Raw genomic sequence first — 27731 nt, 5'->3', positions numbered from 1 at the left:
TGAGGCCTCTCCCAGGCCACCTTGTCTCTTAAGGGGGGGGGCTGCGGTTTCCAGGACCCACGATTACTTCCGCCTTGGTCCCTCCCTCGCTCCTCTCCTTCCTTCTTCCTCCTTCCCTTCCCCCTTTTGTTTTGTCCCTCCTTCTTCCTCCCCTTCCTCCCTCCCCTCCTTTCTGTCCTCCCTTCCACCTTTTCCCTCCCTTCCTTTCCTTCCTTCCTCCCTGCTCTGCTCCCCTTCTCCTCTCTCCCTTCCTCCCCCATTCACTTTCTCCCCTCCTTCCTTCCTTCCTTCCTCCCTTCTTCCCTTTCTTTCCACTTCGATTTCATGGTCCCAAGGTCTTGGGCTTTGGTTTTCAGAGATCAGTTTTGATGATACCGTCCTGCTTGTCGAAGCGCCTTCCTGTTGGTTCTAAATACAAACAAGGAAAAACATAATTAAAAGTTCCCCCTTGATTTTTGTCATCCGATAATGAAGGTATCAGTTCTGCCTTACAAAAAATGGACAAATTCTGGAAATAAAGCAGAACACGTCTTTTAAGCAGAGGGCTGCTAAAATTCGCATTTCGAAATGCCGGCCGACTTACAGCTGCGCTGCGTCAGTGCTTCTCCCAGGCTGTGGCTTGGTGTTCTTTTTTTTTTCCCTCTCTTTTTTTTTTTTTCAGTGTTACATTAAAAAAATATGAGGTCCCCATATACCCCCCACATCAACCACCTCTTTCATCATCGTGGCACATTCATTGCATTTGGTGGATACATTTTGGAGCACTCTGCACCACATGGACGGTGGTCTACATTGTAGTCTACGCTCTCCCCCAGTCCACCCAGTGGACCATGGCAGGACTTTTTTTTTAAAGATTTATTTTATTTCTCTCCCCTTCCCCCACACCCCCAGTTGTCTGTTCTCTGTGTGTATTTGCTACATGTTCTTCTTTGTCCGCTTCTGTTGTTGTCAGCGGCACAGGAATCTGTTTCTTTTGGTTGCATCATTTTGCTGTGCCAGCTCTCCATGTGTGCGGCACCATTCCTGGGCAGGCTGCACTTTCTTTCGCGCTGGGTGGCTCTCCTTATGGGGCGCACTCCTTGCACGTGGGGCTCCCCTACGCGGGGGACACCCCTGGTGGCAGGGCACTCCTTGCACACATCAGCACTGCGCATGGGCCAGCTCCACACGGGTCAAGGAGGCCCGGGGTTTGAACCGCGGACCTCCCATGTGGTAGATGGACGCCCTAACCACTGGGCCAAGTCCGCTTCCGTGGACTTTTTAACATACCACATTTTCAGGGAGGAGCGGGGGAAGGCCGCTGGGCCGTGGCTGTGGCTGTCACCGCGGCTGCCTGCCCCGGCAGTGGCCCGCTCACCTGGCTGCGCCCCACCCTGTGTGCAGGTGGTACTACGATGGGCTGAGCCGTGGCGAGGCGGAGGACATGCTGATGCGGATCCCCCGCGATGGGGCCTTCCTGATCCGGAAGCGGGAAGGCGCCGACTCCTACGCCATCACCTTCAGGTAGTGCCGCCTTCCTGGGAGGCTGTGGGGGGCGGGATGGGGCCGCACGGGGATTCTGGCGGCCAACTGACCGAGGCCCGGAGCGCCGGGCTCGTGGCGTCCGCTGCTCAGTGGCTGCGGCAGCAGCAAGCAGCTCCCCTGACGGCGCGTTCCTGGGCTGGCCACTGATCTGTCTTCTCCAGATGCCCCACCGCTGTCACCCCCATCCTGCAGGGGAGGAAACGGAGACTCAGAGTTGCTGCCTTGGGCAGCTGGTACATGGTGGAGCTGGGATTTGAACCCAGCACCCGGTCCCGAGATGCCGTAGGGCTGGCTTCTGCCTGCCTGCAGCTGCCACCCGCCACAGCCTGTGGGGAGGCCGGGGGAATCCACTGGCTTGTTGGCTAGGGCCGCGGTCACCAATTGCCACACCTCAAGGGGCTTGGGACAGCAGAAGTTTGTTTCCTCAGTTCTGGGGTCCGGAAGTCTGAATCGAGGGGTCGGCAGGGTTGGTCCTTGTGGAGGTTCCAGACTTCTCCCCTGGGGGCTGCCGGGCTCCTGGCCACCCTTGGCCACGCCGGGCTCGGCCTCTGTCTGCACGTGGCCCTTCTCTCCGTGTCTGCGCCCACGTGTCCCTGTTCCCCTCAGGACAGCGGTCACGGAACCAGGGCCCCCCTCACCTGCTCTGGTCTCGTCTGAGCGAATCACATCTCCAAAGACCCTGTCTCCAAGTCAGGTCCCGCTCACGGGACAGGCTGAGGACTTGAGCGTGTCTTCTTGGGGACGCGGTTCCCCCGATGGCCCCCAGCTCCCCCGCCTGCACCCCGAGCTGCCTCCTTGGCGGGGCTGGTGGTCACTCCCTGCCGCCCCTGGAGGGCCTGCTGTGTGCCAGCTCCTGCCTGGGAGGAGTCTCCATGCAGCGTGGCTCCTGGGTCTCGTGCCGCCGGCAGGGAGGCCCTGGGCTTCCTTTGCGTTGACACGTTTGCCCTTTGCCCTTTTCCAGAAAGCTCTTAGTGGTGCCTTCTGAGCCTTGGTGGGAACCCGGTGCTCTGTCCCTGAGCACTGAGCGAACGTCTGCTTTGTACCAGGTGCTGGGCTTGGGGTTGGGCCCTCTGTGCTGTCATCTGCCGGGCGGGACGCTGTCGGGTGCAGGGGAGGGAAATCCAACTCAACCGGCAGAAACAGACAGAGGTGGTGGGCGCCAGAGGCAAAACGCTGCCGACGCCAGGCCTGAGGCCTCACCCGATGTGTTGGTCAGCCAAAGGGGTGCCGATGGAAAATTACCAGAAAGTGGTTGGCTTTTATAAAGGGTATTTATTTGGGGTAGGAGCGTACAGATACCACGCCATGAAGGATAAGTTACTTCCCTCACCAAAGTCTATTTTCACATGTTGGAGCAGGATGGCTGCCGACATCTGCGAAGGCTCCGGCTTCCTGGGTTCCTACGTTCCTGGGGCTTGCTTTTCTTTGATCAAGGTTCCTTTCTTTCCAGGGCTTGCTTCTTCCTGGGCTCAGCGTTCCTCTCTTCCTGGGCCTGGCTTCTCTTTCTTCTCTGGGCTGACTTCCTGGGGCTCCAGCTTCAGGCTTCAGCATCAAACTCCAACATCAGAAACCCTTGCACCAAAAGCTCCAGCTCTGTCCTCGGCCCTGCCTTTTATCTGTGAGTCCCCGCCCACCAAGGGGTGGGGACTCCACGCCCTAATGATAACTCAGTCATGCCCAGGTATGGGTCAGATGACAAACATATCCAATATTTCTTTTTGGAATTCATCAAACTGCTGCACCCGAAGACACTGGGTCGGCTCCTCCTCTCGTCTCGGCGCTCTCTGTTGGCTTCATCCCCAGGAAGCTTTCTTTGCCTTGGGGTGCCAGGGCAGCGGCCAGCAGGAAGGGCTCTCCCCGCTCCGTTCTTGAACCAGGGGCTGTGATTCTGAGTTGCCGTCCCCAACCCCGGAACCACACGGATGGAGAGAGGGAGGGGCCCGCTCTGTTTGCACACGTCTTCCCCACGAGGTGGGCAGCACGTTGAGGGTGGGGACGTTTATTTTTTAGGAGCCTGTGGAAGTTTAGTGAGCACTTCGTACGTGCCAGGCCCTGTGCTGGGCTCCACAGACACGGCAGTGGTGAAGACGACCCTGACCCTTGCCCTCGCGGGGCCCGCAGTACAGTGGGGTGGGAGATGTCGCGTTCCCCACACGTGTTTCTTGCTTTTGGCCTGTTCGCGCCTACGTAGGGTCATCTGGAAAACAGTAGGTGGTCAGTAAACGCTGGCTGCAGGGCCCCTTGGCGACGAGGACGGTCTCTGCCACCAGGAAAGCTTAGTCTGGGCAGGTGTTGCTCGAAGAGGAGGGAGGGACCTGAGCCCCCTGCGAGCCTGGGAGGGGGCTCTGCCTGCGGGACAATCAGAAACGCCCCCACGCGTCCAAGCCCTCCCTCGTGGAGAAACGCCGCTTGGCCAGGAGGGCCGGGCCCGTTAGCCGATCGCTCGTTGTGCGATGGGCGGGCAGGGAGGGCACGGGGTCCTGCAGGGCGAGCAGAGGTTCTCCAGGGTGACGGGGGCCGGGGCGGCAGGCAGAAGGGGGGCGGGCCAGGCCTGCAGGAGCTTTTCTTCCCACCCTCCCTTGCTCCCCTCTTGTCCTCCTTCCCTCTCCCTCCTCCCAGTTGTAGGCTCTCGGAACTCACACTGACCTGGTAGGTTTCCACAGGAGCAAAAACAGTCAGATCCACACCAGGAGATGGAGTCGCCGGGGTGGGACCCCCCAGGCTTGGGGGCATCCTGGTGAAGCTCAGGCCGCAGGCCCTGGCCCGGCAGTAGCACCGCTCTCCCAGAGGCTGGCCAGAGACGCTTCTGCTCCGGCGCTCCTTCCCCACCTTCCTGGTGGAGGCTTCTTTCTCCCGGGGCAGCTCCTTTTGGTGTGACTTTGCTAGCCCAGGCTGCTGGTTGTTGAGCGCCCGCTGTGTGCAGGCACGGTGCTTCACCAGGATGGCCCCGCCGGCCCTAGCGCTCCCCGTTCAGCAGTGGTTCCAGATCCCCATGGCTGTGGGTGGGGAAACTGAGGCTCGGAGAGGCAGACTCGTTGGCCCACAGTTCTGTAAGGAAGGAACCGGAACCCACTGCCCACTCTTAACCTCAGTGCCCCCACACCTCCTGCCTTAGGGAGCTTTGGGAGAGAGTTTTAAAATTAATTTTTAATTACATGAATATTACATAAATGCATTCTCATAAAAAATGAAGACGTCACAGGTCAGGCTAAAGACCCTTTTGGTCCTCGCCTCAGTCCTCGTCCTGGTAGAAAGCGCAGTTTGCTAATTAGAGACTTTGTCCATCTGCGGCCTTCTTTAAGTGTATTTATAGACATATATATGGGGGAATATCCCGTACCATTTTGCGGATATTTTATTCTATTTTAAAAAAATACAAATGGGGCCATGCTGTACTTTCATTCTGCAAGTTATTTCCCCACTCAGCAGTATTTTTGTCTCTTATATAAAAAAAATTAATGAAATATCACTGCGTGTAAACCACTGAAGCAGAAGTCATCTAGCATTTGTTTTTACAGGACTTTTTGAAGGAATGGTTTAACAGGATGTGCTTTTTAAAACAGTAGATGAATCTTTACAGTGAAAAAAATTTTAAAGGTGAACATAGAAACTGTACCTTTAGACATTTTTTAAAAGAACCTCTTGGCTATACAGTTAGGGACAAAGTTTAATTTCCCAAATGTTTCCATTCTTGCTGATTCAAGCTAGTAAGGCTGAAGAGCCTGTTCTGTTTTGGGTTTTTTTTTCTTCTGCCTCTTGTTTGAAATGGATGAAGAAACAAAAAGCTGGCTTTCTTTAGTGAGGAAAAAAATCCATTATTGCAGCAGTTGGGCCTATGAAGACAAGATTTAAGGGTTTGAAGGTCAAGTTCCAGCGTTCTGGAGCACGGCTTGGCAAAGTTTTTCTGTAAAGGGACAGTCAGCAAATATTTTAGGCTTTGTGGGCCCCCAGGTCTCTGTCGTGATGACACAACTACTGTTGCAGCATTAAAGCAGCCACCGCACAAGCAATTGTACGTGGCTGTGTGTCAATAAAACTTTATTTACAAAAACAGCTGGCGGGTTGGATTTGGCCCGTGAGCCATAGTTTGTCAACCTTGTTCCCTAAATCAAGTCCACGTAGTTAAGGGAGGTGAGGGAGAGGGGGCAGGAGGGGCCGTTGAGCCTCTCTCCGCAGTATTTTTTGAGGATTTTTCCCTGAAGTGCCATGTCGTTTTAATTGCCGTCTTGTGCTGAGTAGGAGGCCTGCTCCCTGCTCATTTGCCTGGTTCCCCCAAGGAGGGCCGACTGAGTGGCTCCTGATCTGCGGGTTGGCCTAGCAGGAGCCCGGCCGCCAGCATCTCGGCGTGTCTAACCCTCGTCATCTTCTCCTTCCAGGGCCAGGGGCAAGGTCAAGCACTGCCGCATCAACCGGGACGGCCGGCACTTCGTGCTGGGCACCTCCGCCTACTTCGAGAGCCTGGTGGAGCTGGTCAGCTACTACGAGAAGCACGCCCTCTACCGGAAGATGAGGCTGCGCTACCCCGTGACCCCCGAGCTCCTGGAGCGCTACAATATGGTAGGGGGCTGACTCTTCCGGGATGTGGTGCGAGGGTAACAGGGAAAGTCTTGTCCGAGGTTTGCGTCCATCTGTCGGTTCAGTCCACAGCCCTTTATGGAGCCTTTACAAACTGCCTGGCGCTGCTGCAGGTCCTGGGGATGCAAAACTGAACATAGCAAAGCCCCTGCCCTCCTGCTGCCTGCTGCGCAGTGTGGGGAGACCCAAGAAATGAGATAATTAAAGAAATAGACCTAGCCGTGTCAGCTGGTGATAAGTGCTTTGGAGAACAGAAAACCGGAAAGGTGGATAAGTGGATCGAGAGTGACAGGAAAGGGGCTGCAGTTTACAAGGGGTGATCTGGGAAGGCGTCTCTGGGCAGGACGGATTTGAGCAGACCTCAGAGGAGGTGAAAGTGAGCCATGCAGGTAGGTGGAGGGAGACACCAGCATGTGCAGAGGTGCCGAGCCAGTGCCTGGGGACACACAAGCACCAAGGGAAGTTGGTGTGGCTGGAATGGAGTGAGCCAGGCTCAGTAGAACTTACTGAAGACAAGGATGGACGGGGCTGGCTCATGTAGGGCCTGGTGACCTTTGTCCACCGCTGGCTTTTCCTCTGAGCCATTGGAGGGGTCTGAGCGGAGGAGAGGCCTGATCTGATGACTGTGGCTCAGTTTCCAGCCAATGGACTCATAAATTTATTCCAAAGAGGTGTATTGTGCACAGCCATGTGCCAGGAACTGTTCTGGGTCCATGGTTCCTGTGGAACAAAGTCTGCCCTTAAGAAATGTAGGTTCTGGGCTGGCTAATGTGCAATTGCTTAAACCAGATGTTTGCAGTTGGTGGGAATTACAGCGAAAAAAAGGAAACAGGATGATTTGCTAAGGTGTGGGGCCACCGTCGAGGGAGGGATGATTGGAGAAGCCGTCCCTGGGAGGCTGAGAAGGTGAGGCAGGACCTAGAAGGAAGGGGCCTGCCATGGGGAGATGCGGAGGAAGATGGCTCTGGGCAGAGGGGCAGTGAGGCACATGCCCTGCGGTGGGTCTGGGGGACAGAAAGCTGTGCAGTGTGGCCAGAGCAAAGGGAGAGGGGGCAGAGAAGAGGGGGAGATGGAGCCTGTGGTGATGTTCTGGTGAATGTTGAAGCAGCTCTCTGGGTAAAGAAGCCCTGTTTGTGGCACCTGCCGGTTTCCCTGGTGTAAATGCTTCCACCATGGCCGACTGCGAACAACCAACATGGCGGCATGGATCACGGAGTCAACCGCACCCAAGGGGCTCTCGTGAGCAGCTAGCTAGCTTCAGCCCCCACTGGCTGGCAGAGTTTGAGTGTTTTCACAAAGAAGCACAGTGCCTGACACATAGTAGGCCTGGAGAGGGGCTTCTCTCATTTTGGGTAAAGTTTCCAAGTTGGGGAGACTTTTATAGCTTCTTCCTGTCTCTAGCCACAGGCTGTGATGAAACCCTGTGAGGGCTCAACTCTTCTGTCAAATGACGGGTGATCCCGAGGGAACCCCGACCCCTCCTTATACGTAAAGGGCTACTGCAGGAGCTCAGATTGATCCTTCAATTTTTCTTTGTTCTTCTTTCAGGAAAGAGATATAAACTCCCTCTATGACGTCAGCCGAATGTATGTGGATCCGAGCGAAATCAGTCCTTCCATGGTACGTGCTGACCGTGGCCTCCAGCCCACCCTACCTTGGCCTCCAGCCCGCCCTACCTTGGCCTCCAGCCCGCCCTACAACTGACCTGGCTTCCCTCCCCCATCCCTTGCTCCCACTGCATCTATAACAGGGCAAGAGAATGTTTTAGAAAACTTGGCCAAAATGTTTTTTTTCCTGGAGAGGAAATGACTGACAAGACGACATCTAGTTTCTGGGGAAAGGTTAATGGAATTCCACCCAGACGTGACAGTGCTTTGCTAAAGTTCTGAGGTTTGATGAACCACCTTTGGGCCCAATGGCTTCTAATTAAAAGTCTTTGAAATGTCCCTGCGCCGACTGAGCCGCTGGTGGTTTTACATTCCGTGTGGCTCGCTGCCCTCCTTGCGGCGCTCACGCTGTCTCGTCCCCTCTGTTGAGTACTCCCAGGCACACAGGGATGGACTTGACTTTCAGCCCCCAGCTCCTCCTCCTTGCTTTGGTTTCATCTCAGATTTACTTTGAGCTGGTGGAGGAAGAACGATGGGGAATCTTCTCTTTGGGGACCCCCCTGACCCATACACAACTCCTACTTAGGAGGGGCCCTGCCAGTGGACTCTGTAGGAATCCAGAGAAAAGTTTATTTATTTTTTTAACTTATCATCTTTGGCCAATGCAAATCCCTTTGGGGAAGAAATGAAGCCTCGAAAAGTTGTGGGCCTGTTGAACTGTGGGAAACACACAAGAAGACTTATTTAGCAAGTAGCAAAACCTTTTTTAAAAAATCCATTTTACTGATACATATTCACACAGCATAGAATCCATCCAAAGGGTCTAATCAATGGTATTTGGACTAACCACATAGCTGTGCGTTCCTTATTGGAGCACTATTATTTCTGTACATTATATTGTGCAATTATTAGAGAAAATGCCCTAATAATGATTGAAGTGATGAAGGCACAAAAACTTTTACTAGAAGTGAAGGGTAATTTGGAAATGAGACTAACAATCCTTCTCCCCATGTATGTTTTGCAAATTTACCTGGGGGTGGGGGGGCCTCCTGAGCGGCTTCGGGAAGGCTGTATCTCTAACCCTCGATGGACTGGTAAACTCAGAGTTTATTTTGAAGGGCTTGAGTTTCTCTTTTTCCTCTCAAAAATAATTTCTTAAAATGGGAGCTGCAAATCCAAGTGTTCTTAAAGACCAGGCAGATACCATGAATGAGGGAGCAGGAAATTAAAAACATCTCAGAATCTCTTAACTCCACAGCGACAGCGTCACGGTGTAGGGCAAGTCTGGTGAGAAGTGGCGACAGGTACTTGGCCTCCTGTCCGTGAGATGACGGGGGCGGGGCTGGTGGGGGAGCAGCACGTGGGAACCCCCAGGTCAAGGGCAGCCCCTTCTGGGTAGCTGTCAGTGGTTGCTTTTTGAGGGAGGTGGCCAGGTCTTCTGTCTTTTCAAGACAAGCCAGAACTCTGCATGTTCTCTGTGAAATATTCCAGTTTATTTATTTATTTATTTATTTTTTGTTTTTTTCCTTCCCAATTTCTGGATTTTGGCAGATTTTAGAGAAAAGCATCCTATAATGAAATAAGTCAAGTAAAATACGATTGTGTGCTGAATTTGATCTCAAGCTGTCTGGTGTAGGATAAGTGCTTTGAAATAAAATTATTACTGTTATTATGATTGAAAAAAGATGCAACAGTGAAGAACACTTTGGGAAACAATAGAGAAACAATCAGCCCAAGTCTGGCCACCCTCCTGCCCTAGCATCAGTCTTTTTGGGTATTAACGCTGGGGATGTCTCTGCAGTCTTAGACGCCTGCCGTTTTTAGCCTGTGCTGTTCATCTGCCTCCTCACGTGTGCTTCTCTCCATTGTTAGTCTTCCTGAGGACTGTTTTTGTTGCATATGGTAAGCGGAGTAATTTAGATGCAAATACAGATATTGGTATTCTAACTTTAAAAAATTGTTTTTAATGTTGAAGAATATTCTAGGTGATTCCGTCGTAATTTACTTAGCTATGTCCCCATCAGTATCCACCCAGGTTGTCTGCAGTCTTTGCTCTTATCAGGTGCACTCCGGGCAGGAGGCTTTGAGCATCTTTTACACTATTTCCTTTGGGTTGGTTCTTTGAACAGGAATGATGAGATGGATGATCATGGGGAACGCCTATCAGGCTTGGTTCTCAGCACTTGACAGTAGCTACCGCCTCAGTCCTGGGGGGTAGCTACCACTTTTGTTGCCTTTTACAGATGAGGAAACTGAGGTACCTAGAGGCTGAATACCTTGCTGAGGGACACAGCTGGTCAGGCGTGAGCTGGACCGTGACCCTGGCAGCCTGGCTCGGAGGCCTGTGTTCTCAGCCACTTTGCTCTGTCACACGCTTTCTGTGTCACGCTGTCCAGCTGTCCAGGGGGCTGTGACAAGAGGACCTCTCCGCTTGTCTGGCTGGAGGCTTGCTCCCTGGGGAAGCTGTTTCCCGGCCTTCCCTCCACTGCTGGCTCTCCTGCCCTCCAGGTCTTGGAGATTTAACCCTGTGCCTCCTGAGAGAGAGACAGGGTCCACATGGGGTGTCCGCCTTGGAGCGGGACGCACAGGAGCTCCGGTGCACTCCGGTTGGAGATACCTAGGGCAGAGCCTCTAGAACCCATGTTGCCTTTCATGGAATATCACAAACTCGGGCTACTGCTCACATTTATTGACTCAGTTCTGGGCTCAGCCATTTACCAGCTCCCTGACTTTGGGCAGCGTACTGAACTCTGTACCTCAGTTTCCTCATCTGTAAAATGGGGATGAAGCTGATACCACCTGTTGTGAGGATGAAATAGGACACTGTAGGTAGAATGCTTCAGACAATGCTCTGACTCCAGTGGGCAGCTAGAAGAGGTTAGCCGCTACCATTTTTATTCTCACGTGCTCCATCTCATTTAATAGTCTCAGTGACCCCGTGAAGTCTGTAATGTTTTAATTCCAGATGGGGAAACTGAGGCTTAGAAAGCCTCAACCTTGTATGCTCATAAGGGGCAGAGCAATGATTTGAAGCCGTGCTGTAGCCTGGGTTGTGGGAGCAGTTTCCCTGGATTCCTTATAAAATGCTCCCCCTTTTCTCGGGGGGAGCGGGAGCAGGTTTGACCATCTCATCGGTTCTCCCGTGCACGCTTGCTCACTCCACGGGTATATTTCCCCAAAGGTTTATGCCTGCCAGGCAACAGGCATTAAGGCACAACCACTGAAGAGCACTCTATCCCCAGTAAGTTCTGACTTGTTCCTGCCGGAGCAGGGACCACCTTTCCATGACTTCCGTGGAGAAGCGCCTCGGTTCCTCTTGAAAAATGTCAGCGTTCCACAGGAGCTCAGTTAGGAGACCACCGGGAAGGGCCCTGGACGCCAGGGGCTGGGGCTCCCCTGCAGTGCCAGCCCTTCGCCAGCAGATGGCACTGTAAGCTTGGCCTGCAGCCACCGGCTCCCTGATGGGGGGAACCAGACCGGAGCCCAGGAGTGCAGATGGAGCCCAGGAGTGCAGATGGCGTGCTCCGCCCTGTCCCCCGGCTTGACCTTTTGCTTCTTCTTTTCCTTGCAAGCCTCAGAGAACCGTGAAAGCGCTGTACGACTACAAGGCCAAGCAAAGCGATGAGCTGAGCTTCTGTCGTGGCGCCCTCATCCACAACGTCTCCAAGGAGCCCGGGGGCTGGTAAGGCTGGATGGGGGCCCCCACCATGTGGCGGGGGAACTGGACTTGTCTTGGGGCCTCCTGGGGGCGAGGCTCGCCCTGTGCTCCCTTTATCTGCCATCGCCTGCTGGCCTTGACCTGCTGTGTGCAGACCCCGAGAAAGTAACTTGGTGTAGGCTTTACTCTGAAAAGCAGGTGAACTATGATCACAATTTAGTATTGTATTATGATATATTGTGTTGCTGGGTCATATAATATATCACACTTGCATATATTATTGTAATTATAGCAGCAGCCAGGATTGACTCAGGTCAGTTTGCCAAGCACTCAGCTAATTGCTTTCATGTACCACCTAATCAATCCCCATTTCAACTCTGCAAAGTTGTGACATAATTTTTTCACTTTATGGGATGCCAGGAATGAGCCTCTCCAAGGTTGCATGGTTGCTAAATATCGCAGGCTCTTCCCCTTACACAAGCCAGTGTGTTATTTCAAATTCAAATTCTTGTGTTGTTACTTAGTCCCGTGCTCTATGCAGTGGCCTGTCGTGGATGGACAAGGGAACAGTTTTAGACCACAGGTACCTAGATGTGCTTAACTCTTTCCTTTTCTCACCTGGGGAAGAAAATTGCTCTGTCCAGCAGTAGGCTCCTGGGCAGAAGGTTTTTTGGGGTGTGATTTCTACCTTAGAGCAATAACAATTTGTTCATAAGTCTGAGCACTGGCAGAGGCACTAGCGCCTCACAAGATCGGCATCTCTTCTTCCCACAAATAGCTGAACTTGACTTAGGACTGTGAACAGCAGCACACAGGTATTCAGCATTGTGCGTGTCAAGCGTTGTTTTAAGCCCTTCTTTTGAAATAGTCCATTTAATCTACATGATGATTCCATAAGATTGGTTCTGTTGTTACCTGCAGTTTACAGATGAGGAAACTGATGAACCGAGAAGTGCAGTAACTTCTCCAAGGTCACACAGCGGGTGGAGATTGGAACTCCAGAGCCCCTGCTCTTGACCTCACTTGTGTGTTTGGTCCCTCTCTGTACTGCTGGAAGGGGCCCTAGTCCAGGGGTTTCCAAACTGTTTGAAAATCGGGGGAAACAGAGTTAATTATTCCAGATCGCCATTTGCAGTATGCAGCCCTGTGCCTCTCTGGGCCCGGTGTGACCTTCTCCACGTTTCCGAGGCGCTTGCCTTGCTGTGGATCCAGAGACTGCCTTACATTCCTTTGGCAAAGTGCTGTGGGTAAATCGCCCCAGTGGCTCCAGTGGAACACCTTCTTTTGCGAACTCCTAAGAGGCTCCAGTGTACCTGGGGGACCACATCTCTTACTTCTAATCCGGGGTGCTTTTGAGAGGGAAGGGCGTGCTACCAGGAGTAGTTACACCTGGGTCATAGGCGTAAAGGCTCGGTCCCAGGCCAGCAGAGCCTGCGGTGACCCCGAGGGGACAGCCTTTGCCTGAGATGGGCTGGAGGAGCAGAAGGTGAAGAGGGCACGGGAAAAGGTTGACACCCGGCGATTCTGTGGTTCCACTCGCTGAGTGGTGCCAGGTCAACAGATGACAGATCCTTCCTTTGCTTATTTTGAGCAACAAGCATGTACTGAGTGCTTCTCATCACCCTGGAGTACAGATTTGATTAGGATCGAGAAAGGTCTTGTGCGGTGGGGAAGGCCGATGTGTAAATTATGAGTGAAATCTAAGGTGCGGCTGTTAGGATGGCCATGGGGGCAGGATGCCACGGGAGCATGGAGGAAGAGCCCTCTGTCTAGTGGCAGTCAGGGTAGGCTTCCCGGAAGAGGAAGTGCCAGTGCTGCCTCTTAAGTGCTTAGTAGGAGCAGGCAGGAGAAGGGCACGGGCTGGGCATGGAAGTGTGGGGAACTGTACCAGGGGCGGGTGGGGGTCCACAGGTCCTCTGGAGTGAATGTCAAGTCTGAGCCACGGGGAGGCAAGAGGGGAGGACCGAGAGGCTCCCTGGGCTCTGGCCGCCGGGCTGCAGGGACTGGGCTTGATTCTGAAGGCTGGGGGGAGTGGTCGCCATGACCTGGGCCCATGTGTATTTTGGAAAGACCCCCCACCCAACTGCGGGTAAGGCACAGTCCACGAGGGGCCCGGGCTGGAGGGAGGGGCCCTGCCTGCCGCTGCGCCTGCGGTGCTGGCCGTGGCGAGGGGCTCGGAGCCTGGCGGGTGCCGGGTGATGAGAGCTGCGTAGCGGCAGCTGGACAATAAGGAGAACCAGCACTGCCTGCGCGCCAGGCTCTGTGGCAAGCGCTCCGCGTACGCCAGCCCCCAAGTCCTCAGCCCGGCCTCCCAGGCAGCCGCCGGCACCACCCCCACTTGACAGATGGAGAGACTGAGGCACGGGGCCCACACGTCTGGTGATGGAGCTGGAATCTGATTCCACTGCCTGCCTCGACCCTTCCTGAAATCGGGTGGGGATTAGTTGAGCTTTTGTCTTTCGTCACCCCTGACGTCCAGTTAAGACACTGAATTTTGGGACTTCTGGTGTCTCGGGCCCGGCAGTAGGCTCATGCTAAGCAGAAGGCAAGGACCCCCAAATTCCTCCTCACTGATAAGAAAGCAGAAGATCCCTCGAGATGCTCTGCCGGCCGTGCGGCCGCTGGCTGCCTTTCCGCCGGCGCCACTGGGGATTTAGCGAGCAGTAGCGGGTCATTGGGAACGGCCTGCGAGGCTCTCTGATGCCCTCTTCCCATCTAGGTGGAAAGGAGACTACGGGGCCAGAATCCAGCAGTACTTCCCGTCGAATTACGTTGAGGACATTTCCACAGTCGACGTCGAGGAGCTGGAGAAGCAGGTGCGCTCCGGCCAGCCTCACGGGGTCTGCCAGCCCTGTGTTTTGGGGAGTCCACTGCACCGCTCGGTGCATGCAGTTTCCATACCTGGTCCCGCTGGAACACCCAGTGTGGAGCACGGAGTGACGTGGCTGTGGGATTGTCCCCTGAGTTGCCGTGGGGGATTTAATAGGCTGGGCTGGAAGGCCTTGAATATGCAGGAGAATTCTCTGGGGAGGGCGCACAGCCAGGCGGGGAGTTTGTCCTCTGCTCGAAGCAGCTTGCAAATGAAACGCATTCAGATGGACGTCCAGACACCGTGAACGTGCGTGGTATGAGTAAGCAAGTGCCCCGGGAGGTGCCTCGAGGCCTGCCTGGTGACTCTGAAAACCCGGTTCTCAGGATAGAAAGGCTCCAAGGGTGGCCGGCTGCCTGCAGCGGGTGCGGGTAGAACCTCTGGCATCTGGGAAGGCCTCCTGGAGGAGGGGGCCTTGGAGCTTTTAAGTATCAAGTTCGAGTTCAACCGCAGGAGACTGGCAGGAGGGAATTCCAGGAGGATGGTGCAGCCTACACGAAGGGACGGGGGTGAGAACGAGGCTGTGCTCAGCCCGGGTAGAGACGAGGCGCCCTCGCCACGCGTGTCCAGCACAGCCCTTGCCCACGTGCTCGGCTCTAGCCCGGTAGCAGAGGGGTGGGGGTGGCACGAGGGCTAGGCAGGTGCACGGTTCTGCCAGCGCTCCCAAGACCCATGTTCCCATCTCATCCGGATGCTGCGACAGCAGAACCGAACGGTGGTGGGGAGGGGGCGGGAAAGCTTTGAAGGCCAGACCACAGAGCGGGGCTGTTTCCTCCAGAGGACACAGGAGCCACTGAAGGTGTTTGAGCTGTGGTCGGCCAGAGGGTCCCAGTTAGTCGTGGTAATGCCAGGTGAGAGGTCCAGAGTGCTGGCTGGCACCGGAGCGGAGGAGATGGGAACGCTTTCCTACATCCTGGAGAACGAGACGCAGAGCCTGCCCGCACCTGCTGGCCGCTGGGCCCCGCCAGCTCTGCTCCCTCGTTTCGCTCTCTCCCCGTGGACAGAGCCTGAAATGACACTGCATTTTAAACAGTCCCACAGGCAGGTCCTCTGCTCAACGGCGTGCTTTGGAAACCAGTTGTCTTTTGATTATTCCCATTAAGATGAACACGAGTTATGTCTTGTTTCTTCACAGATTATCGAAGACAATCCCTTAGGGTCTCTCTGCAGAGGAATATTGGACCTCAATACTTATAACGTGGGTATGTGCACGCAGTCTTATTTTTTTAACTTTTTATTCTGATAACATCTGCACAGCTCTGTCTCCCACGTGACCACTCCCAGTGTACGGTTCAGTGGCGTTAATTACATGCACAGCATCGTGCGACCCTCGCCACATCCATACCAGGACTTTTCCACCACCTCCAAACAGCAACTTCGTGCCCCTAGGTAATAACTCTGCGTTCTGTTCTCCTCTGAGCCCCTGGCGTCTCTCAGCTACTTTCTCTGTGACTTTGCTTATTCGAGGTATTTTGTGTCACCAGAATCGTAGCTGTCCTTTTGCAACTGGCCTAATTCGCTCAGCATCATGTCTTCACGGTGCATCCACACGGCGGCACATGTCAGAGCGTCCTTCCCTTTTGCAGCCGAGCACTGTTTCCCTGTACGGCAGGGCCCCGTCTCCTTTGCCCTTTGATCTGTTGCTGGACGCTTGAGCTGCTGCCTCCCCTTGGCCCCTGTGAGTGACGCTGTGATGCACGTTGGTGTGGAAGTATGCGCCTGAGCCCCCGCTTTCAGCCTTTTGGGCACACCCCTAGAAGCGTGCCCAGTCGTTGTCCCCTGGATTCCCACCCACGTCTCCCACGTCCTGTCCACAGAACTGCCCTGAGCGGGGAGGCGGCCGTCCCCAGGTCCTGTCCAGCCTTGGACCTCGATCTGCTTGTTCCCTCGCGGGGGGCGGACCTTTGGGCCGAAGTGGACACTGATGGCGGCTGTTAGTCTCTGGAAAGGGCTAGAACAGAAACTAGCACGTGCATGTCAGGGCAGATTCGCTGTTTCTCCTACCTGCCCCGTCAGCGCTGCCGGGACCTGCGGTGTTTCCCCGTGTTTCTCGGACGGGCCGAGGAGGTGGCCCGAGGGCCCCGGGTTCTAGGCCCAGTGGAGCCCAGAGGCCTGTCACCTCTCTTCTCTGAACCTCCACCTTCTGGCTGGAGCTGCGGCAGGACGGGGCGCGACGGCGTGGCTTGAGCACGTGGGCGTGTCCTGGGGCAGGGTGGACGTCATGTCGGGCTTCAAGCTCCTCTGTGAACGGGCACTGCTGCTCCCCTGGGAAGGGACTGAAGGCAGCAGGTCTCCTCCCCGAGCCTCCTGCGCCTCCCCCGCAGCTTACCCGTTGCCGAGCCTGGCCTCGCTCCCCCGGGACCCTCCCTGGGGAGGCGCCTGCATCCACCCAGGCCTCTGATGACAGCCGTCCTGGAACTGCTTCTTTGGCCTTTGCTCCCTTCGTTGACGGTTCTTTTTGTCACCACCACAACCCAGGAGAGGGGCTCTCTGCTCCAGGGAACAGATGAGAAACCAAGCCCCTGCGTGGCCGCGGGGCCTGCCAGAGCCCGTGGGGAGCACACGGGCGGCGGAGCCTGGGGGATTCGGGGCGCCAGCCTTCACTGTGACCCTCTTTGCATCATCTCTTCTGCATTTGCAGAGCGGAGGCACGTGGCTCGCTGGCCAAGAGGGGGATTTGGGTTTGATTTGAACCTCAGCTTTGCCCCTGATAGCTGAGTGACCCCCCCATGTTATTCTGCCTCAGTGAGCCTCAGTGGTCTTTCCTGTAAAATGAGGGTAAGAGCAACATCCCCGCAAGGCTGTTAGAAGGATTAAATAAGATACAGGGCATGCAAGCTGCTTAGTCTACAAGAGCTGAGATGCCAGCTCCTGATACTGTTGGGCAGGTAATTTTACCCCCTTGGAGCCTTAATTTTTTAATTCATAAAGTTTTTAATTGTGGTAGCATATATAAAACAGAGTTTGCCTTTTTACCCACATTTAAGGGTACGATTCAGTGGAGTTAATTACTCTGACAGCATTGTGCTACCATCCCTCCTTTCCATTACTAAAACTTATCCGTCACCCAAAACAGAAACGCTTTACCTCTTAAGCAATAACTCTCCCCTCCTCCTCCCCCCAGCCCCTGGTCATCTCTAAATCTACTTTCTGTATCTATGAATTTCTTTATTCTAGGTATTTCATGTAAGTGGATCTTGTAATATTTGTACTTTTGTGTCTGACATTTCACCCAACTTAATGATGTCAAAGTTTGTCCGTGTTGCAGCATGCCTCAGAACTTCACTCAGTCTTATGCCCCAGCGATATTGCACTGTGTGGCTATGCCACGTTTTGCTTCTCTGTTCATCGGTCAGTGGGTGCCTGGGTGGTTGCCACTTTTTGGCTACGACCAGTAATGCTGCTGTGAACATTGATGTAAATAGTAATTCCACGGTTAGCTTTCTGAGGAACCACCAAACTGTTCTCCACAGCAGTGCACTGTTTTTACATTCCCACCAGCAATGCACAAGCGTTCTAGTTTCTCCACATCCTTGCCAATGCTTTCTACTTTTTTTTTATGATTTCATTTTTTAAAAAAAGATTTATTTATTTATCTCCCCTTCCCCCCACCCCCACCCCAGTTGTCTGTTCTCTGTGTCTATTTGCTGCCTCTTCTTCTTTGTCCGCTTCTCTTGTTGTCAGCGGCAAGGGAATCTGTGTTTCTTTTTGTTGTGTCATCTTGTTGTGTCAGCTCTCTGTGTGTGCGGCGCCATTCCTGGGCAGGCTGCACTTTCTTTCGCGCTGGGCGGCTCTCCTTATGGGGCACATTCCTTGCACGTGGGGCTCCCCCATGCGGGGGACACCCCTGTGTGGCACGGCGCTCCTTGTGCATATCAGTACTGCGCATGGGCTAGGTCCACATGGGTCAAGGAGGCCCGGGGTTTGAACTGCAGACCTCCCATGTGGTAGACGGACGCCCTAACCACTGGGCCAAGTCCGCTTCCCTCTACTTTTTAATAGCAGTCCTACTCGTGGGTTGAGGGGGTATTTCATTGTGGTTTTGATTTGCATTTCCCTAATGGCTAACGATGTTGAGCATCTTTACATGTATGTCTCCCTGAAAAAAAGTCTATTCAAGTCCTTTGCCTGGTTTTTATTTGGGTTGTTTGTCTTTCTGTTGTTGAGTTGTAAGAGTTCTTCATATATTCCGAATATTAAGCAGTTAACAGATTTATGATTTGCAACCATTTCCTCCCATTCTGTAGGTTGTCTTTTCACTGTCTTGATAATGTCCTTTGCACAAAAGTTTTTAATTTTAATGAAATCCAATTTATCTATTGTTTCTTTTGTTGCTCAGGCTTTTGGTGTCATAGCTAAGAACGCATTAACAAATTTAAGGTCATGGAGATTTTTCCCTATGCTTTCTTTTTTTTTTTTAAATTTATTTCTCTCCCCATCCCTCCCCCCCACGCCCCAGTTGTCTGCTTTCTCAGTGTCTATTCACTGCATGTTCTTCCATGTCTACTTCCATTGTTGTATTGTTGTCAGCAGCACCAGGAATCTCTGTCTATTCTTGTTTCGTCATCTTGCTGCGTCAGCTCTCCGTGTATGCAGCCGCCACCCCTGGGCAGGCTGAATTTTCTTTCGCACTGGGCGGCTCTCCTTACGGGGCGCACTGCTTGTGTGTGGGGCTCCCCTATGCGGGGGACACCCCTGCGTGGCACGGCATTCCTTGTGCAACATCAGCACTGCACATGTGCCAGCTCCACATGGGTCAAGGAGGCCCAGGGTTTGAACTGTGGACCTCCCATGTGGTAGGCGGACACCCTATCCGTTGGGCCAAGTCCGCTTCCCCCTATGCTTTCTCTTAAGAGTTTTATGTTTTTAGCTCTTACATTTAGATCATTGATAATTTTGAGTTGATTTTTATACATGGTATGAGGTAGTGGTCCAATTTCATTCTTTTGCATGTGGATATACAGATTTCCCAACATCCTTTTTAAGAAGACTATTCTTTTCCTATTCCGTGGGCATGGCATCTTGTTGAAATTCAATTGGCAATAGATATATGGGTCTGTTTCTGGGGTAGCCTTAATTTTCACATCTATAAAGTACTTTTGCATCTTGTAGTAATTCCCTAGGACTCCCGTGAGGGAGTGGCTTTAAACAGCAGAAATTTTTTCCTCCTGTGGTTTGGAGGTCGGTGGGGCTGGTTCCTCCTGGAGACTCTGAGAGAGAGTCCGTCCTGGGCCTCTCTCTCCTGGTGGCTGCTGGCCATCCTTGGTGTCCCCTCATTTGCAGCTGCTTCACTCCAAACTCTGCCTCTGTCCTCACACAGTGTTTTCCTCTCCGTCCTCGAGCCCCCCTCTCCTTTCTCGTGTAAGGACACTAGTCATCGGCTTTAGGGCCTGCCCGAAATCCAGGACCATCTCATCCCGAGGTCCCTAACATAATCACACCTGCAAAGACCCTATTTCCAAATAAGGTCACGTTCACAGGTACCAGGGATGAGGACCAGTCTCTCTTCGGGGGTCCCTGGTCAGCTCACTCTGTTCTGAATCAGCAGTGTGGGAAAAGCCTCCAGACACCCTTTGATACAGAGCAGATGCCCAGTTGATGCCAACTGTGACCGGAGTGAGAGCGGTTTGGTTTGGTTTGGTTCAGGCCAGCGGTGACTTGGGCAGCAGGAAGCCTGGTCTTGTGGCCAGCTACTCGACTGACTGACCCTTTTATTATTCCTTCCTGCAGTGAAAACCCCGCAAGGGAAAAACCAGAAGCCTTTCGTCTTTATCCTGGAGCCTAAGAAGCAGGGTGACCCTCCGGTGGAGTTCGCCACGGACAAGGTGGAGGAGCTGTTTGAGTGGTTCCAGAGCATCCGGGAGATCACCTGGAAGATTGACACCAAGGTGGGCACCTTGCTCACCTGCTGCTCAGGTGGGCTCACCTGCTGCTCAGGTGGGCTCACCTGCTGCTCAGGTGGGCCCGGGGTGCTCAGGCTTCGGGCACTATGCTGAGGCCCTGGGCATGTCCAGGCAGCAGGAGGAGCAGGCTCAGGGGCCCTGTGGAATTCAGGGAGATGAGGTGGGTTCCGAGAGAGGGAGCATCACTCACTGGGGAGAGGGAAGGGACACTGGCAGTCCCCCTGGGAAGCTGGGTCTAGTCTGGACCTTCAGAAGGTTCAACATGTGTACAGCGATACTTGATGTTTAGTGCCAGGCTGGCCCTACTCATTGTATTGAGCAAGCAGTGCCACTCTCATTTGTGTGTTTTCTTGTTTTCTAAACATTTTCTTGTTTTCTAAATGTAAACGCATCGTGCATCCTACCCACAGAAGCATTCACTGGATTCTACCTCTCCAGACCTGGAGGGCTCAGGGACTAGAGCAGTAAATAAGACCTAGTTCTTTCCCTCCAAAGGGTTGGCATTCTTGCAGAGGAACTTCAGCTCTAGAGGGGAATGATCTCGGCAGTGTTGCTCTAACTAGTGCATTGGTATTTGGTTGGGGGTATTTCAAGAAGGTGTGAGGTTCTGTGTCAGGAGAGGAGGTTTGGAATTAGGCAGGCTGGAGGACTTTGACTCCTAGCAGGGCTGGGCCACGGGCAAGGAACCACACTCCTCTGAATGTTAGTTTCTTTGTCTGCAACACAAGGAACCAAATACCTACCTCAAAAGATGACATGACAATGGAATGAGATGGTACGTGAAAATGCTAGGACTGAGTCCACGACAGCACTTAACCATTGCATCAGCATTGTACCAGGATGACCTGGGGCAGTGTTGCCATTATCTTGGAAGATGGAGTAAGGTGTCAACTGCCCTTTCTTATGGTCACAGAACTGAAAAGTTAAATACTAATGATCGGGTTTCCAATGTCCCTACCAGCTTCTAAGGTAGATCTTGACATAAAATACTGATTTGAAGACTATCCCAGGGCCTCTTGGGTTCCTCTGACTTTTGGCTGTAGTCAAGTTTCTCTCTTTCAAGGTTCTTTGAGCAGTCGGCCACCAGCATTCTTGTCTTCACTTTGTCCTGGGGGCCTCACATCTTGGCCCGTCTCTGGACACCAGAGGCCCTTTGACTTACCCTTTCCACTCCCCTGGAGTGAAGTCTTCTTTAGAAGACTCTCTGCAGAGGGATGGTCAGATGGGCACCCTTCCTGGCAGGGGCCATCATCTCTTCCCTGTCTCACAATCCAGCCCGGGTCTTTACATATGGCTCCTGGTCCTTCCAAGCCTTGTCACACCTTCCCTAGTCACTTGCCAAGAACCATGAGCTCATCTTCCCTGATGGAGGCCTCTGTCCTCCGGTGCCTCTGGCGCAGCATGGCCCTGAAGCACAAGCGGGCGCCACTGCTCTGAAGTTTATTTGAAAAGTCATTTCCCCCATCTCCCTTGAGTGTGTTCTCACTGCCTGTTGAGTGGTTGTCATCGTGATTTACATGCCACCATTCGCCAGCATGTGACCCTCCTAAGCGTGTCCTATCACTCAGTGCTTCCAGGTTCCTCCAGTTGAAAATAGAGACAAACAGAAGGGGGCAGGTCCTTAGTCCCTTTATCTTGCCTGGTACGCCCTGGCTGTCTCCACTTCTTTTAATGAAGAAAAATGCAAGTTCACGGAAATGTTCTCCTTTTCCCTTCCTTTCTCTTTCTCACGTGCACTCCAGCCCCACCCCACCCCTGCCTCCACTGCATAATATTTTTCTGAAATTAAGCTTAGCTGTTCAAGGCTGCTGTTCTCTGCCTTTGATCTACATTCCCCTTTAATTGGTTTTTACATTTGCTAAGATTTCACAAGGAATGTGTTTTTCAAGCCTCATTACTGCATTTGAAGGTTAAAAAGCAGGAGTCAGCAGAATTGACCATGATTCTGCTCTGGGCACAACCACCCTTGGGAACCGGTGTAGGAACGAGGAGGAAGTCCCCGTCCTGCCTCTGGGAAACCTTCCTGGGGTGTGCTCTCAGTGCACTGCAGGGGGCTCTTGACTCGGCCCTTACAATCCTGCCTGCCCTAGAAGCCTGCTTGGCCTCGTATCTACCCGGTCTCTGTCCTCCTTGGTGGCACTCAATAGACCAGCCACTAAGAGACATGGAAGCTTAATCAATGAAAGGGTTGTGACAGCGTTGTAGACAACCTGATGGGCCAACTTTGTAGGTCTGGAGAGTCATTCTTAGACAATTTTGAAGGTGCCACTGGCATTTCATCTTGAACTTGGGCTGAGCTAGGGAAAAATGTGAAGCTCCACTTACTTTTCATAGCTCTCAGAGAGGCCCAAGTTCCATAATTAGACACCGCTGCAGCATTCCTTCCCCCACCCTCCTGTCCTTTTAATCAGTTCTGTTGTCCTGAGCAAATCCTGAGCTGTGTTACTGATGGGGCTTCCCCTCCCAAAACAAGACCATGTTGAAAACTGTGCCAGGAGTACAAAGCCAAGTTGACACAAGGAGCAGGAGACTAGCCTGACACTTGAAAAGAAACCTGGCTTCAGGGAAACAGGCACTTTGCCCTTGACCCTCTGACTGACATCTCATTTGCCTTTCTCCAGCCCCATTCCATGTCAACTATCTCTTCTAGCTGTACTGTTCCAGCTCTCTTTATGCCCAGGAAGTATAGTAAGGCCTGGTGAAACTTGGGTGTACGCCGATGGGCTGGGCAAAATTTTGGAGGCTCCTAGCCACACTCAAAGCTGTCTCGGTGATGTGGCCCTGCTGGGGCTCACCCAGAGGGCTGGTTTGGCTGTTCATTGCCCAGGTGCGTTTGCCTGGCCCTTGGAATTACGCTGGCTCTTGTGGGCGAAGGCAGTCTTATGGGAGAAATTGGGCGTCCATGCCTGCTTGTCTCTCAGGAGTGGGCTTCCCACCCTCTGCAGAGGGGAGGTGTCTCCCAGTGCAGTCTGAGTGGTCTCTTCTGTTGCGCCTTTGCCGTGTGCCCGGCAGAGTGCTAAGAACTGCTCATTTAAGTCTCACTCCAGCTCCTCGAGGCGGGCACTCACACCAGCCTCATTTTGCAGTGGAGGGAACCGGGCTACAGAGAGCAGCTTGCCCCAAGGACAGGGCCAGGTCTCAAACCCGGGCTTCTGTTCTCCTTCCCCGTTTTTAACCACTGCGCTGTGTCACTGCTCCCACCAAGCACCACCTGTCACCCAAGCACGTGGCACCTGCGGAGACCCGCTCTTGAGGGGTGTCACTCAGTGGGCAGTAAGCTCTGGGGGCTGATGGTGAATGGCACGGGTGTAAGACAAGCGGGTGAGCATGGGGCAAGGCCAAGCAAAGCAGAGACAGGTGAAACAGCCAGCGTTCCAGAAGGTGTGACGAAGGCAATGCCCCTTGCCCGGATGTTGGTTGCGTGTGGCTGGGCTGGAGGAGGAGGCGTTATTAACAGCAGGGCTGATGGCAGGGGAGTTGCCGGGAGGTAGGGGCCGTGGTTCCAGAGTGTGAACTCCAGGGCTGGACACAGGAGGCATTTTGGACAAGGCATCTCTGGGACCTGGTGGCTGATGGGATGTAAGGGCCACCCCGAGTGGTAGCAGGGCAGGGCGAGGGCAGGGCCTTTGGGTTGGCTGACTGCTTAAGCATCTGACACTGTTGCTGCCCCAGGATGCAGCCCGGGGGAAATGCCTAACCTCTCTGTGTGCTGCGGTTTCTTTGTAAAATGGACATAAGCTCTGCCAGGCAGGGGGATGTGTGGGCTTCCTGAGAAACTATCTATAAAGCCCTTAGCGTGTGACCCCTGACTAGATGTACCCCCACATGGGGACCATTACTATCTATAATAGTCTCTCAATGGTCCCCCTTGGCCAAGGAGAGAACAAGAGCCAGATGGGTAAAGCAAGGAGCCGTCATCCTCAGGAGGGTCCCCAGAGCAGAAACGGCTCCCAAGCCTGGGGCCTGGGCTCTGGGGAGCCCTTGGACAGAGCAGGTCTGGGCAGGGTTGGAGGCAGGGAGGATGCCACCCTCGATTCTGGGCACAGGGGTGCAAGGACAGGGCCGTGACCAGGTGCCATGGCCCGTGGGCTCACATGGGTACGAGGCCGCGGGCTCTGCCAACTACAGTGTGACGAGCTGAAGCTGTGTTTTCCTGGGAGGGGACTGGGCTGGGGGCAGGGCACAGCGGGGTGAGGAGAGAGGAGCAGTGACGAGGGGCAGGCCTGTCCCCCCTCCCCCCCATTTACATTTGCAGTCTGCGGCTGGGAGCTGAGCATGGCACAAACGCGGGGTGGGACCCCCCTGGCCGAGGAGCCGGGCGGCACGAGGAAGGAGCAAGGGGGCGGCAGGGGCTGGCGGGTGTGTGGACCCAGCTGTCCTGAAAACCTGAGCTTGTGGGAGGGACGGGGCGCTGGGGGTGGAGGGCAAAGAGGCGGAGGAGGCGCCAAGGGTGCCGGAAGAGAGTGGGTGTCTCGGGGGCCGGCCCTGAAGGTGATGCCCCCCGCACAGGAGAACAGCATGAGGTACTGGGAGAAGAACCAGTCGATCGCCATCGAGCTCTCGGACCTGGTCGTCTACTGCAAACCTACCAGCAAGACCAAGGACAACTTAGGTAACGCCTCCCCCCACCTGCCTTCCCACGAGCCGTTGTCTTTGAGCCTGGTACCTTTTCGGATCAGGACAGTGGGAATGGGTTTTCCGGCTCGTTCTTCCCCGCTCCTGGCCGGGGCCTCCCCTTGTGCCAGGACAGAACCGGCACTGCCTTCGGGAGGAAGAGCCTCCTAGAGCCTCTCGTGGTTGTAACAACTTACAACACACTCCGTGGCTTAAAACGACACATGTTTTAGGTTTGGGGCCACGAGTTCCAAACAGTCCTTGGAATGAAATAGAGGAGTCCCAGGGCGGGGCCCCCTCCCGAGGCTCTGGGGAGGTCTCAGCCGTGGCCTCTCGGGTCTCTGGTGGCCCTGCGTGGCCCCTGGCGTGAGGCGGCTTCCCCCTGCCTCCGCCTGAGGTCCTGGGCCACCCCCACCTGTGGGTCCAGTGTCTCTGCCTCTTCCTTCTCAGGGTACCCGTGGTTATACTTAGAGCCCACCCGGATCATCGAGCTGGTTCTCCCCATCTCAAGGTCCTAAATGTAATCACATTTGCAAAGCTCTCTCTGCCATGTAAGGCAACAATCATGGTTTCCGGGGACGAGACCTGGGTGTATTTGGAGGGTGGGGGCGTCAGTACTCAGCCTCCCACAGAGGGATTCCAATACGGCTCCCCCAGATCCTCCCAAGCGGCGAGTTCTTTGATGCTCGAATCGTGCGTGATGCTGCTCATCTTTGATTTCCCCTTTCCTTGGGCCTTTCGAGCAACTTCGTGTCCTTGATCTCAGTCATCAGTGGTTCCAGGACAGAGGACCAGGGCGATGGTGGTAAACCGCAGGGTTAACTGCCAGCGGGAGGCTGGTCCCCACACCACCACGAGCTGGAGGAAGAAGCCGGCGCTCAGGGCCACCCTCTGCCAAGCTCAGCGTGCCGGCGCTGGGGCGTCGCACGAGTGATGGGGTGGAGCAGAGCGTTGCATGCACAGCCCAGCCCTGCTCCTCCCTTTACCCATCAGGGCTTCCCGTCCCAGTCCCGTCCTGCCCGCGGCAGCCCCTCCCGAGCTGCTGGCTCAAGTGTCTTGTGTCTGTAACCTTGACTATGATGTCCTATCTAGCTCTGCATCTCATTCCTAAAACCATCCACATCCTCCCTCTTCCCACAACTGTCCTGCCTTGGTGGTGTCTTGTTCATGCCTGTTGGTGGTTTGAAATAAACACTAAATTACAATAATCCTAGAGTAAAGGCTGCGGGAAAATGGGGACCCCTTCTAATATCTGGGATCCCCAGAGAGCAAGAATCCATGGCAGTCACAGGGCAGTAGCATCATAACCACTTAAATGTCTCGTCCAAGAGAGCAATTCCTGGCTTTATTTTATAACCTGAGCACCGAGGATTGCCCCAAGCGTCGAGAAAAGATGTGGATACAAAACAGAACGCATGGTGCCTTCCTTCCCTGTGAATGCAGAAAACCCTGACTTCCGAGAGATCCGCTCCTTCGTGGAGACCAAGGCTGACAGCATCGTCAGGCAGAAACCCATCGATCTCTTGAAGTACAACCAAAAGGGCCTGACCCGCATCTACCCGAAGGGGCAGAGGGTCGACTCGTCAAACTACGATCCCTTCCGCCTCTGGCTGTGTGGCTCACAGATGGTGGCCCTCAACTTCCAGACTGCAGGTAAAGGAGGACTGATTTTGGTGGCTGGTAAATCCAAGAAGGCCATGGGGTTGTTGCAGGCAGGGCAAGCTGGAGCCACCAGGCTGCTGCCGGTGTCCCAGAACAAGTCTTAGGAATGTCAGTTGAGTGGTGAAGGGACCTGTGGCGCCTGTGCTCAGCAGACCCCTTGATTGCAAGTGACACAAGCCGAGTCAGTCTGGCTCAAGAGGAGAAGGCAATGTATTAGCTCATGGAATTAGAAAGTCCAGGAGTTGATGCTTAGCTTCAGGCACAGCTGGATCCAGGTGCTCAATGCCTGTCTTTGGGGCTCCCTCCTCTTGACCTGTCTCTCTTTGTTTGGCCTGTCTTCTGGAGTATCCATATGCCGGGGAAAACAAGCATGCAAAGCTTTTTCATAAAAATGGTAGCATAAAGTCTGCTTGATGCTTTGTACTTGAGCCTGTCTTGGGTATCTACCATCTGTAGACTCCGTCAACCTTCTTTGCATTGCTGCAGAATGCTCCGGCGCACCGAACCATAGTTTTTCTCACATGTCCACTGTCGCCGCCCACGTTGGTTATTCCCCAGCACTTATTTGTGCGCACAGCACTGCTTTCTGTGACCTTACCCGAGCACCCGTTCACAGAGGTGGGCGCACATCTGTGGGACGAGATTGTCAGAACTGCAGTGTGGGTCAAGAGCACGTGCCTTTCCACGTTGAGAACCACTTCTGGCAGCTGCGGCCAGCTGTGTCTGAGCCAAGACGTTTTGCCACACTGCACTCCCTGCCCTCCCCGGAGGCCTGGGGGCTGGATGCAAATTGGTAAAATGCTGGCAGGCACGACTGCCCAGGACCTTCACCATGTTAGAGTTATCGAACATTCAAGTCTCTTCCTACTGTGGCTCTCTCTTCAGAGTAGTGTATTATTAAGCAGATTTCATGATTTAGGAAGCATTTTCTTTTCTGTGACCCATCTGTTCATGCTTTTTACCCAATTTTTAAAAATGGGGTCTAGGCATTTGTAGCATAAATTTATCTGAGCTCTCAATAAGTTAAAAAATGTATGCAAATATGTTTACTGATCATTTGAGCTAAAATGACTTTTCTTTCCACAGTGTATCTTAAACTTTTATGGATTTTTTTCCTATGTGGAAATTCAGTTTCTAGCAGTTTTAATCTTTTTAAAAAATGGTTGTGGATTTGGTTTCATACTTGGAAAAGTATTCCCCAGCCTGAGATTTTTTTTTGTTTTAATTAATATTTTCTCCCAATCAGATACCTGTTTTAACAACAGCCTCAAATTACTTTTGGACAAAGGTACAAGTCCTTTAGTACCTGGCAAGCCCTG

The 27731-nt window shown here is 53.6% G+C and overlaps 1 protein-coding gene across 1 annotated transcript in view; it reads left to right on the top strand.

Annotated features, from left to right (window-relative positions):
• Positions 1-27731, top strand: part of PLCG2 (phospholipase C gamma 2) — a 169759-nt gene that overhangs the window by 109951 nt on the left and 32077 nt on the right. Inside the window, exons 19-27 of the mRNA XM_004468949.3 lie at positions 1384-1503; positions 5901-6081; positions 7648-7719; positions 11279-11388; positions 14084-14180; positions 15369-15435; positions 19964-20121; positions 24646-24748; positions 26194-26403. Of these exons, the coding sequence (XP_004469006.2) occupies positions 1384-1503; positions 5901-6081; positions 7648-7719; positions 11279-11388; positions 14084-14180; positions 15369-15435; positions 19964-20121; positions 24646-24748; positions 26194-26403 (1118 nt within the window). The remainder of the gene's footprint in view (positions 1-1383; positions 1504-5900; positions 6082-7647; positions 7720-11278; positions 11389-14083; positions 14181-15368; positions 15436-19963; positions 20122-24645; positions 24749-26193; positions 26404-27731) is intronic.

The sequence above is a fragment of the Dasypus novemcinctus genome, chromosome 18 (assembly GCF_030445035.2).
Source record: "Dasypus novemcinctus isolate mDasNov1 chromosome 18, mDasNov1.1.hap2, whole genome shotgun sequence".
Classification (NCBI taxonomy): Eukaryota; Metazoa; Chordata; class Mammalia; order Cingulata; family Dasypodidae; genus Dasypus; species Dasypus novemcinctus.
This window is presented reverse-complemented; position numbering and strand designations above follow the sequence as displayed.